This window comes from Vicugna pacos, chromosome 35 (genome assembly GCF_048564905.1).
Source record: "Vicugna pacos chromosome 35, VicPac4, whole genome shotgun sequence".
NCBI lineage: Eukaryota > Metazoa > Chordata > Mammalia > Artiodactyla > Camelidae > Vicugna > Vicugna pacos.
The window spans coordinates 18,813,501-18,825,441 of record NC_133021.1 but is presented as its reverse complement, the minus strand read 5'-3'; the positions used below and the strand labels follow the sequence as shown (position 1 = coordinate 18,825,441).

The window sequence follows — 11,941 nt, the reverse complement described above, 5'->3', positions numbered from 1 at the left end:
GGAGAAAACAGTGTGGTGTCCTGGAAATCAAGTGAAGAAAGTGTATCGTGGAGAGAGTGAGCCACTGTGGCAGATGTTGCTGTTAGGTCAAATAATATTAGGATTGACTAACCACTGGAGTTGGCATATAGGGGGTATTAGTGACCTTGGCAAGAGCAGTTTTGGTGATGGGGTGAAAGCTTGGTTGGAGCAGGTTCAAGTGAGAATTAGAAGGGAGGAATCTGAGACCAGTGTAGACTATTATTTTAAGAAGCTGTGTCGCAGAGGAGAACAAAAAAAATGGGACAGTAACTGGCAAGGGAAGTGGGGTCCAGTTTTGTACTTGTTTTTTTTTAAAGGAGAGAAATAACAGAATGCCTGAATAATGGCGGAAATAATCTTGTATGGAAGCAAAAACTTGTTAATGTGGGAGTGAAAAGGGAGAATTTTTAAATCAGTGTTGCTGAGTAGGTGAGAGAGAATGGGATTTTTAGTACAGGAATCAGAAAACTCTTTCTATAAAGGACCAGTGAATTTTTTATACTTTGTGAGCCACACATGATCTCTGTTGTATATTCTTTCCCACTCCCCAACCATTTAAAAATATAAAAACAAGGAACAGTATTTGGCTTACAGGCTATAGTTTGCTTATCCCTGATCTAGTACCCAAAGATATTGATTTTAGATAAGAGTGGAGACAATGTGTAGTTTTTGTAGAATAATAGGCTGGAAAGCAGAGTACATGAGTTCAAATGCTGATAGACAGATATAGTGGCAGGAGTTCTTTTTTGACTGTTTCAATTTTCTCCAGGAAATTAACAGGAAAAGTTATCACTGAGGACAATACTAGGAGTAGAAAGTACCAAATATCCAAAGAGAAGAATTGTATAAACTAGTTGTGCAAAAAAAAGGGATAAGTGAATAAATTTTGGAGCAAATATAATTTGATTGCCTGGCAGCATTTTCGGATCACCTAGGGTTTGTGTTCACAAGTTAAAGTGAGAACTCTTAAATGCTTTCATTTTTCTTCAGTCATGTTCAGCTACATGGAGCCAGAATGAAGTAAATGAACACTGATTTGAGTTATGGTTTTGCCAGGTGAGTATGATGAATCAAGAAAAGAAAAGAAAAACCCAAGGGAGTGATCAATAACTATGGAATTTAAATGGGGTAAAGAAGGGAAAGAAGGGTGAGAGGGAGTGCAACAGCGATAGGATCAATATAGTGGAATTCTCAATGAGTTTTAAGAATTGTTAAGAACCAGATATCTAGAGGGGGTGAGCTGGAAAAACAGGAGGTGATGGGTTAGAGAAGGGGATGTGTGATGTTGAGAACATGGAGGGTTTAGTTACTGGTAATAAAAAGCCCAACTAGGGAAACATCAAGGGAGTGACTTAGGTAGATGAAGAGAAGAGGTGTTGAAGAAGAGTGGAGCCAAAGTATTAGAAACAGCATCAATGTGCATATTAAAATCACCAAGAATTAAGGCAGGAGCATTGGAGATACTGACAATGAACCAGAAGTTAAAATCAAGAAATGAAAGTAGCCTTGGTCGACTTCAAATTTTATTGCACTGAGATCTTAAGAGGAGCTTTTAAGATTACTAGCCTTTGAAGTTCACTGAGGTTTTCTATGTGGCCAAACTTGTTTCATATTTGGAAATGCTCCATGGGCATAAGATAATATAAATTCCCTACTTGGAAGATACAAAATTATATTTATAATTACGTTTCATTAGGTTGTTCTCAGTGAATATGGAGAGGTCAATTAGGAGGCCATCGTATAGACAAAAGATGGTGGCTTGGATGAGGCTGGTAGCAGTAGAGATAAAAGGAACAGGACAGAGTGAGAAATAGCTAGGAAATCAAATTACTAATGATGAATTGCATATAGCATATAATGGAAAGAAATGACAAGGGTGCCTTCTAGGATTCTATACAAAATGTAGATGATGATCTAGCAGTATCATTAAGAACATAGACTTGACAGAAAACAAACTTATTGTTACCAGCTGGGACAGGGGGTGGGGAGGGATGAATTGGGAGTTTGGGATTTGTAGATACTACTGTATATGAGATAGATAAATAGCAAGGTCCTAATGCATGGCACAGGGAAATACACTCAATACCTTGTAATGGCCTATAATGAAAAGGAATATGTATGTATAAATGAATCACTATGCTGTAGACCAGAAATTAACACAACATTGTAAACTGACTATACTTCAATTAAAACAAAACAAAACAAAACACAGATTTGAGAAGTCAGGACACCTTTGCTCAGAGTTAGCCTCACTTACATGGTATGTGATAGCCACAAGTTATTTGACCTCTCAATTTTCTCAGCATGAAAAGATAATACGTGAGGTTCTTATGAGGATTAAATGAATTGATGAATGTAAGGCACTTATTTAGCCCTAATGGTGCTGAACTCTCAATGAGTGTGGGCTATTCTTAGCCTTTGTTGATAGGAAACCTTCAAAGATGACCCAGTTTGAAAGGCGAGTGAATGAGCTGAGTTTTGTACATTTCAAAGATGCATTTGAGGCATTCACATGGAGGTATGAGGTAAGTGAGTAGTTGGATATTCAGGTCTGGAACTCAGGAAAAATATCTGGGCTAGAGATACAATTTAGTGAGTCATTTGTGTATAGGTGGTAACTGTATACAGAAACCATAAGAGTAGATACGAGTGCCTGGAAACAAAATAGGAGAGAGACTGATGCTCTGTTTTGAATTGAGATAACATTTACAACATAAAATTCACCATTTTAGTGTAGAATTTAGTGACTTCCAGTACATTCACAATGTTTAAATTTGAACATTTTCATCACGCAACAAAGAAACTCTGTATCAAGCAGTAACTCCCCAACTTTAACATCTCCCTAGTCCCTGGCAACTAATAATCTATCTCTATGGCTCGCTTATTCCAGACATTTCACATAATTCCAATCAAAATGTTAATGTGATTGGTGTCTGGCTCCTTTCAATTGGCATGGTTTTCAAGGTTGATCCATGTTGTACCATGTATTTTTTGACAATAAAACTGGGTAGTCACCTCTCTGCCTTGGGAGAGTTCCAAGTTAAGCAAAATAAAGGCAAGCCCTTTGCACTAGTCCTTCAGGGAACCACCAGACAGGTCAAAATAAACTACCACAATTATTCGAGAACAAAATCCAATCTGCTCCCTCTGTGACCAAGAACCTACACTAGAAATGCAGATTGTTGTCTTCAAAACTGCCACTGAGCTGGGGATGAGAAAATGGGACCAGGACGAGTTTAAATGACACAAATTTTTCTACTGAGATTCAATCACCTTTTTCTTGATTAAGTGTTTTCCTAGTTATTTCAAACGTTTGACTCATTTCCACAGTTCACATAAATTTGATTCTGACAGGTTGTGCTAATTTATTTGCTGTTTATATGAAGGGATGGGTCCTTGGGAGTTCTGTATTCACCATTTTTGTTGATTCACCTCCAAGGGACTGATTCTTGAAGAACATCAACATCTGGTAGTGAAGATGAGTCTGTAACAAGGAATGAGAGGAGCTGTCAGAGAAGAAGCAAACAACAAATGTGATAATACTACAGAAGCCAAGAGACAATGGTAATGCAGAGAGTAGCAGCTATCAGTGTCAAATATTGCGAGATCAAGAAAAAGACTGAAAAATGTTCACTGGACACAGGTACACAGAAGTCATTTGTGACCTTAAGACTATTTTCCAATGGGGTGCTACTGGTATTTTGAGCAGGACAGTTCTTAAATGTGAGGGATTGTCCTACACATTGCAGTGTGTTAGGCAACTCTGACAACTAAACACCAAAAGCACTCCTGGCCGCCTCCCCCCAAGTCATAACCAAACGTATACAAGTGAAAACCAAAAACCAAAAAACAACTGCCCCTGGAATCCCGCTCCTGGGCATATATCCAGAAGGAACCCTACTTCAAAATGACACCTGCACCCCAATGTTCATAGCAGCACTATTTACAATAGCCAAGACATGGAAACAGCCTAAATGTCCATCAACAGATGACTGGATAAAGAAGATGTGGTATATTTATACAATGGAATACTATTCAGCCATAAAAACCGACAACATAATGCCATTTGCAGCAACGTGGGTGTTCCTGGAGAATGTCATTCTTAGTGAAGTAAGCCAGGAAGAGAAAGAAAAATACCATACGAGATGGCTCATATGTGGAATCTAAAAAATAAATAAATAAATAAATAAATAAATAAATAAAAACAGAAACAGACTCATAGACATAGAATACAAAATTATGGTTGCCAAGGGAGTGGGGAGTGGGAAGAGACAGACTGGGATTTCAAAATGTAGAACACATAAACACTATTATACTGTATAGCACAGGGAAATATATACAAGATCTTATGGTAGCTCACAGCAAAAAAAAATGTGACAATGAATATATGTATGTTCATGTATAACTGAAAAATTGTGCTCTACAGTGGAATTTGACACAACATTGTAAAATGACTATAACTCAACAAAAAAAAGTTAAACAACAACAACAACAACAACAACAACAACTGCCATACATTTCCAAGTGCCCCCTGGAGAATCAGCACTACCTGTTGATGAACCACTGCATCAGGAAAATCTATTTTGGTGATGTTATGAGTGAAGATGTTAGACTACCTGAAATACGAATAGAGGAATGATAAATGAAACCACTGAGGTGCCAGAGACAAGTCTCACTGGAAGTTTGGCTAAAGAGGTGTGAGAGAGCATTAAGTGGGATCAAGGAAGGGTTTTTTTTGGATATAGGATTGACATATTTAAAAAGCAATCAAACTAATCCAGATGAAAGGAAGAGTCTGAGTATACAAGAAAGGGATAATTGTTAGTATAAAGTAACTGCAAGGGAGAAAGGAAAGCCTATGCGAAGGAAATGGCCTTAGAGATAAGGCTTAACTCCTGTCTTGAAACGGTGACTTAAGGGCAATGTGGTGTATCCTAACTTGTTCTCTGCACCCTTCCTTGCCGTAGAGACTATTCCTAACACAGTAGCCAGTGTCACTTCTCTGCTTCTAACTCTCCAGTGTCTTCTCATCTGTCTCAGAGTAAAAGCCAGCCTTCTTAAAATGGCCTATTAGATCCTTCATGACCTGCTACCCCAGCCCGTCCTTTAACCTACTTGACTTCATTTCCTAATACTTTCCCCTTCAGTTGATACATTTCACCTGCACAGCTTTCCTTATCATTCTTGAACACAGCAGACATAGTCTTGCCTCAGGGCATTTGCTTTCTACTGTTCCCTTGCCAGGAACACTCCTCTCCCTTATGACCTTTAAGTCTTTGCTTAAATGTCATCTCAAACACCACTCTATTTAAAATACTACTCCTAATCCAGTACTTCCAATCACCCTCCACTTCTCTCCATAGCACTTACTATTTTCTAAATTACCGTATCACTTATTTATGTCTGTCTCTTCCCACTAGAATATAAGCTCCAGGACAGTAGATATTTTTGTTTGTACTGTTCAGTTACGTATCCCCAACACATAGTGGGTTCTCAATAAATTGCTGAGAAAACAGAAGGGTAAGTTGAATGTATGTAAATCTGCATATTTGGAGGCAGGAAAAAATTTCCATTTGGTGGCTTCAGTTTAGGAGGAAGGAGGTGTTATCTTCTGAAAGTGAAGGGGAGTTAGTAAAGTGAGAGGGACAGGTTTGAGGAGAGTGGAAGTTTGAGAAAAATTTTGGAGAAGATGAGAAAGCTGAAGAGAGAAATGTAAGACTGCCTGGCTGTACTAAGGGTCCATTTGATTTGGTGTTCATGAGATTTTAGTGGAATCAGTGTATTCTGAAGTCCACTCAACAGTCTTCAGCAGAGTGCAACTGCTTCCAGGCACTGAAGAAAGTGAATTGTTGGGTCATCTCAGGCTGAAGTTTTGCCAGAGGCCAAGGGTTTAGGGTATAGTTTTCAATCTTGGCTGCATTTTATCATGTATAACTCAGAGAAATTAAAAAAAAAAAAAGAAAGAAACAGACAGTCCAGTTTGTCAATCCAGAACTTAGCTCTACTGCCAATACATGAGTCAATAAGAATCCCAGGACCTGCTGATTATACTATTTACATTATTATCCCAGCTTACAAGGATACACCGTACATTGAGATATGGTGCTCTCCTGAAGGTTTTTACTCCTCTTTTCTAAACTGTAATTCTTGTTGCAGTTTTCCTGTTTTTCCACATGGTTGAATGAAAGCCACACATCACAAATCTGAGAACACAAAGGGTCACCTTTTAGTTATGTGCTGCAGTTACCAAAAATTAAAACTCCATAGGAGCAGAGACCAAGTTAATTTGCTTAGTACTATGTTCCTAAGACATGATACACGGAAAGTCAGCAATGCTGTTTTTGAATGGATGAATGATATTCACCAGCAGTGGAGCACGTATGTGCCATGTACTGCTAAATTATTTACATAATTTCATTTGCTTTATACAAACAGTCCTATACCCTATCAAGCCAATCTTAAGAGATAAGGAAGCATAACCTCTGAGATTTCAGTAAAATGCCCAAGTTCACACTGCTAGTCAGTCAATGATGTAGCCAGAGCTTTGTATTATGTCATTCTGATTCCCAAACCCATGCTTCTAATTACTATTACTTTGCAAAGTTTACAGAAAGGCAAGGACAGAGGAAAAAAAAAAAAGACAGAAATGAAAAGAGGTTGAGAAAATTTCAGGGAATACATTTTTATTTTGTGACCCCTTTAAAATTCCAGCAAAACCACTTGAGGATGCCACTTTTTGATTCTTCCTCCACCAATAGGATCACATTAAAATTAGTCACCTACAGCTTCTGGGCTGATAGTTCTCCCCTGTATTGGCTATGTTAATTTACTGGTTGAAATATGGGTCTTTTGCACATTTACAAACTTGAGGTCTCTCATTAGAAAGATGTAAAAGTCTGCATAAGATTTGCTATATATGCAAATCTATATAAAATTTCAAATGTTACAATATTTTACCTGTATTAGGAATAATCCAGCTGTTTGCCATTTCATTTCTGACAGCAGGACTGGATTTATAATTCTATTGTTCTTTTGGAGACCAAGCAAAAATGAACCCATATGCCTTTTCCTCTTGACAATTACAGTATTTTGCTATTTTCTTTGTATATATTTTTGTAGGCAAATGTCCTTTCACTCAACAAATATTTATCTGATTGTCACATAGAGCTTTCATTCTAGTGGGAGACAACCAATAAACAAAACACATTATATGGCAAACAGTATGAGAAAAGTTTAGCAGGGTGAGAGAGAGGGATAGTGGTGAGGTGCTGTTTACATAGTTCTCACAGTAAAAACCCTTCTGATGAGACTTGAGAAGAAATGATAGTATGAGCCAAGTAGGTATCCAGCGGAAGAGCAGTCAGGCAGAAGAGCACTAGTGCAAAGGTCCTGAGACAGACATGCTTGGTGTATAGGAGAAAAAGGGAGGACAGAGTGGTGGGAAAAGAATGAGTAAGAAAAAAGTCTCTGGATATGAAACCAGAGGTCATGTGTGTGGGAGCGGTTCACACAGGGCCTTGTAGACAACGCTAAGAACTCTGGCTTTCATCCTGAGTGAGATGGGATGCCACCATTACTGGGCCTTAAGACAGGAATGATGTTGACTAGCAAAGGGATCACTCTGACTGCTGTGTGACTGAGTAGACAAAGTGGAACAAAGTATACGAGTGGGAAATCCATTAGGAGGCCTTTGCTACAGTCTAGGTATAAGATGGGGGCCTGGACCAGAGTGAATGTGACGGAGGTGGTGAGCAGAGATTGGATTCTGGGTAGATTCTGAAGACAGTATTGGTGGGATTTCCTGATGGAGTGGATGTGAGGTACAAAAGAATCAAGGAAGACTCCTAAGTTTTTAGTCTGGAAGAATGGAGTTGCCATTTCATGAAATAGGGAACACTCGATCAGGATTTGTTTGGGGAGAAAAATTAGAGGAGTTTGGTTTACCATATACTAAATTTGCAATGCTCACTAGACATTCAAACAGCACTGTGAGTGAGTCCAGAGTTTTGGGGAAAGGTGTGGGCTGGAGATTCAAATATGTGTTTCATTTAGCCAGAGTTCTGGATGGGATTGCCTAGGGAGAAAGAACAGAGAGAAGCAATCCAGGTTGTGAGATTTGAATTCTGGGGTACTCTAGTGTTCAGAGCCCGGAAAACAAGGAACGAAAGTCATCAGCTGTGTCAAATGCAGGTTGAGCGAGATGAAGCCAAAATAAAACTAGATTTAAGAACACGGAGGCTACTGAAATGCCTAAGCTTCAGTTTCAGTGGAGTATTGGGATCAAGTCTGATCTGTAGGTTCAAGACAGAGTAGAAGTGGAGATGAAGTTTTTCTGTATAGGGGGGCAGATCAGAGCAATGAGGTAGTATCTGCAGGGAAAAATGGTTTTGTTTTTTTTAAACATGGTAGCTATTAAAATATGTTTGTAAGTTGACAAAAGTGATCAAATTGAGAGGGTGAAAATTTTATAAGGAAAGAGGACAATTCCAAGAGTAAAATGGATCTCAATGGAAAAGTGGCAATTTTGGTCTTAAAGAGGAATTTTGACAATCTAGCCCCAATTATTGGAGGCTAGCAGTGTACTCAGATGGAGGAAGGTTGGTAGGTGCAAGGGTGGGGAGTAGGCTGGACTTGTTACTGATTTCTGATTCCTTTTATTTTCTCAAGAGAAACAAGAGCCAAAATAGGAGGACTGGGATGTACTGTCAGTTTTCGAAGATGGTAAACAGCTATTTAAGGGGGCAGAGTAAACGGATCAGGGAAATCAGCCTCAGGGGGTGAGGACACCAGAAGCTCATTTCAGCATTTAGCATGGCTGTTATGCTTTTCTCAAGCATGCAGCGAATTGTGCAGGGTGTCGTTTTGTGAGATAATGGAGAAAGAGAGAAGGGAAGGATCAAAGGTATTTCCAAAGGAGGATTCTTAAGGACAGAAAATGGAATCTGAGGCAATGAGATGAGATTTTAAAAATGGGTGTAGCGTGACCTTTTGTAAATAGTGAATTCTCATTATCTGAAGCAGCTGTGTTCTACAAAGTTGCCTTCAACACAGAACTACTCCTAGGGGGATAAACACAGGGTTAGTTTCCTAAGATACTGTGGTCACAGTTTCGTCAACTGATCAATACATAACTTTGTGTGTTTCTGTTTAGACATCTTATTTAATATATAGTTGATTCATTAGCCCTGAACTCATCATGGCCAAGAGCACTAATGAGAAACCTAAACGAATCTGAGGTAAGACATGTTTTCTCCACAAAGAACATCACAGCCTTCTTGTTCTTTGAGATACTATGTAACACTTCAGCACTATGCTTGAGGAGCACTTAAAACAGGAAAACCACCAATAAAAAGTATCAAAAAAAAAAAGCTTAAAATATGACAGTGCATATGGTGAAAAGCACACGTTTACTGAGTTGAAATAGTAACGCAGGGCTTTTTCTTTAACCTCAGCAGCGCCTGTTAAATTTTTCAGTGCATGTCCACGAATGCTGTGGATATTGATTTTGGGATTACAAGTAAATTTCAGTGAGTAGGTGAATTCACAAATATGGAATCTGGAAATAAGGACTGGCTATACACTGCTTAGAACTCTCCTCCACAGCTCAGCCAAGTCTGCTGCTTTTGATCAAATGGTATAGGACAAGTTCAGCCGACATCTAATTATTAAACAAGAAATTAGTAATACATTTTGCTGCTAGCTTTCAAAAAGTTTTGCATGAGACTTACGTATTACTTTTTGTACTCTTTCAATCTGATGTTTTGTCTTCAATGTATTTGTTACAGAAGTGTTGGAAATTGCACTTAAAAGACTACAGGTGTTTGGGGTTTTTTTTCTTAGTTACTGACAGCTTCGGTAAGCCTTTGCTGGTCCTCGCCAACAGCAATCATCTTAATATTTGGTAGGTGGATGTGACAAATAAGGCTACACAATTTTTTTTTTAAATTTTTTTCAATCAGTTGTGATTTCACGGCCTTTCCCCCTCATCATTCCATCTCTTCAGTAGGGCAACAATAATGTAACTGGTTGGATACTAAATAAATCAGTTTTTATACTGTTTTTTGGAGGCATCTTATTTCTTCTGATTCCTTTCCTATTTTGCCTTTTTCTCCTAAGTAAATGGCTATATACTTCATAGTTTATTACAATCCTTTTCATTCAGTGTTGCCTTACAAGGATTTTAGAGCAAAGAGAAAACCACCTGAATACCACCATCCTCAAGTAAAGCTGAATTCTGCGGGGTGTATTTGTCCCCCCCTCCCAACGTGCCAGTGTTGCTGCTCCTGTAGTAATCTAGAAAACTGAATTGGCAGCAGTTTCCTTTAGCATTCCCTGTGCCTTTTTTCACATGCAGGGCCTCCAGATGACTGGATTTGAGCGAAGAGGAACCAGGAGACAGAAAAATGTGAAACAAAGGAGAGGGTGAGGAGGGCGCGGGTGGGGGTGAAAAACATTAAACGAGGATGAGGCGCTTCAACATTTTTTCCAAGTAACCCACCCCCTCCGTCTCCAGGCTCATCAGAGGTTTTAAATCACTGGCCCAGGCGGCGCTCCCCCTTGAATCTAGGGCTCCCCACCTTGCGGGGGCGCAGGCACAGGGCCTGCTGGCATTCCGCACAACCAGCCTCCGACGCACACTCGTCCCTCCCCGCAGGGGAAGCTCGCGGTCCCGCGGCGACCAGCGGCGTGACTTACTTCTAAAGGCCGACAGCCGAGCTCCGGGCTGCCCAGCCCGCCCGAGGCCGGCCGCGCGCTCAGCGTCCGGCTTGAGGCAGGCGCCGAGGCCCGGCTTCCGGCTCCTAGGAGCGGGCCTGAGGGGGCAGCTCCCATCGCGACTCCCGGAGGAAGCTCCCTGGCCACCGCCTGCAGGCCCGTCGCCCAACGAGGGGGCTCCCGACCACCCGGGCCGAGCCCGCTGGAGCGGGGGCGGCGGCCGGCGAGCTTCCCCGAGGCCGCCAGCCCGTCCCCGCGCCTCAGGGCGCACGCGCAGCAGCCTGCGTCTCCCTTATTTAGCCCGCGATGGCTCCTCGCGCGCGCCGCCGTCCTGCTCCCGCAGGCGCCTCCCTCCCCGCGCGTCCCGGGGCCCTTGGGACCAGCCTCGGGCGGTTGGCAGGGCCGGACTGTCCCTAAACTGGAACGGCGGCGGCCGGACGCGCGCGTGAGGACCAGCAGTGGCAACCGGAAAGGGCTGCCGGGTCGCGAGGAGGCGAGGCAGGCCTCGGAGGAAGAGGAAGGCCGGGGCGAGTCGAGGTTTGCCGAAGGCGGCGTTCCGGAGCCGCGCGAGGGTGGGAGAGGAGGGGCGCGGCGGAAACTGCCGAGGGTTGCCGAAGGCCGCCGCGGCCGAGTAGCCCGGATGTAGTTGGTGGAGCGGCGGCATCAGCGGCGGCGGCGGCGGCGGCAGAAGGAGGAGGAGAAGGACCCGGGGCGGCGGCGGCGGCGGCGGCGGCGGGGGGAGGAGGGGAGGCGGGGAAGAGGCGGCGGAGCAGGAGGAGAAGGAGGCCTAGGAAACAGTAGCTCTCCGCCGGGCTGAGCCGGACGCGTCTTCTTGCCCCCCTCCCCCCGTTTCGCCGCTGCCCGGGCTTGAGAGTGAGCGTGGTGTCGGCCGAGGGAGATGGCCCGGGAGCGCCGGCGCCAGTAACGGGGAGGTGCTGAGCGTCGCCGAGGGCGCGCTGGGCCCTGGTGCCGGTGCTGCCGCCCGCCCGCCGCCTGCGCTCCCGCCGGCCCGCCCGCCCGCTCTAGCGGCCGCTCTCCCCCCTCCCCGACACACGCTCACAGGCCGGGCATTGATGGTAATGTATGCGAGGAAACAGCAGAGACTCAGTGATGGGTAAATTGTCTTTTCGTTTCGGGCCGGGCGGCGCGGGCGGGCGGGGGGCGGCGGCGGCGGCGGCGGCGGGGTGGGGGGGCTGTTCCTCCTTAT

The 11,941-nt window shown here is 43.0% G+C and overlaps 2 protein-coding genes across 12 annotated transcripts in view; one reads left to right on the top strand and one right to left on the bottom strand.

Moving 5' to 3' along the window:
• Nucleotides 1-2,704: 2,704 nt before the first annotated feature.
• On the bottom strand, nucleotides 2,705-11,805 carry LOC116277113 (uncharacterized). Its single transcript, XM_072954977.1, has 4 exons — nucleotides 11,795-11,805; nucleotides 10,717-11,332; nucleotides 6,113-6,224; nucleotides 2,705-3,505 (listed from the first exon to the last, which is right to left on the bottom strand). The coding sequence occupies exons 1-4, from the start codon at nucleotides 11,803-11,805 to the stop codon at nucleotides 3,450-3,452; spliced, it is 795 nt and encodes a 264-aa protein (XP_072811078.1). The 3' UTR covers nucleotides 2,705-3,449.
• WAC (WW domain containing adaptor with coiled-coil) overlaps nucleotides 11,137-11,941 on the top strand; it is a 76,153-nt gene continuing 75,348 nt past the window's right edge. For 6 of the 11 annotated variants that reach the window (XM_072955268.1, XM_072955277.1, XM_072955267.1 and 3 more), the window contains exon 1: nucleotides 11,376-11,848. In XM_072955268.1, coding sequence (XP_072811369.1) covers nucleotides 11,818-11,848 — 31 coding nt within the window. In that variant the 5' untranslated portion in view covers nucleotides 11,376-11,817. Of the gene's footprint in view, nucleotides 11,272-11,362; nucleotides 11,849-11,941 lie in introns of those variants that run through there. The other 5 variants (XM_072955270.1, XM_072955271.1, XM_072955276.1 and 2 more) reach the window with 3 other exon arrangements.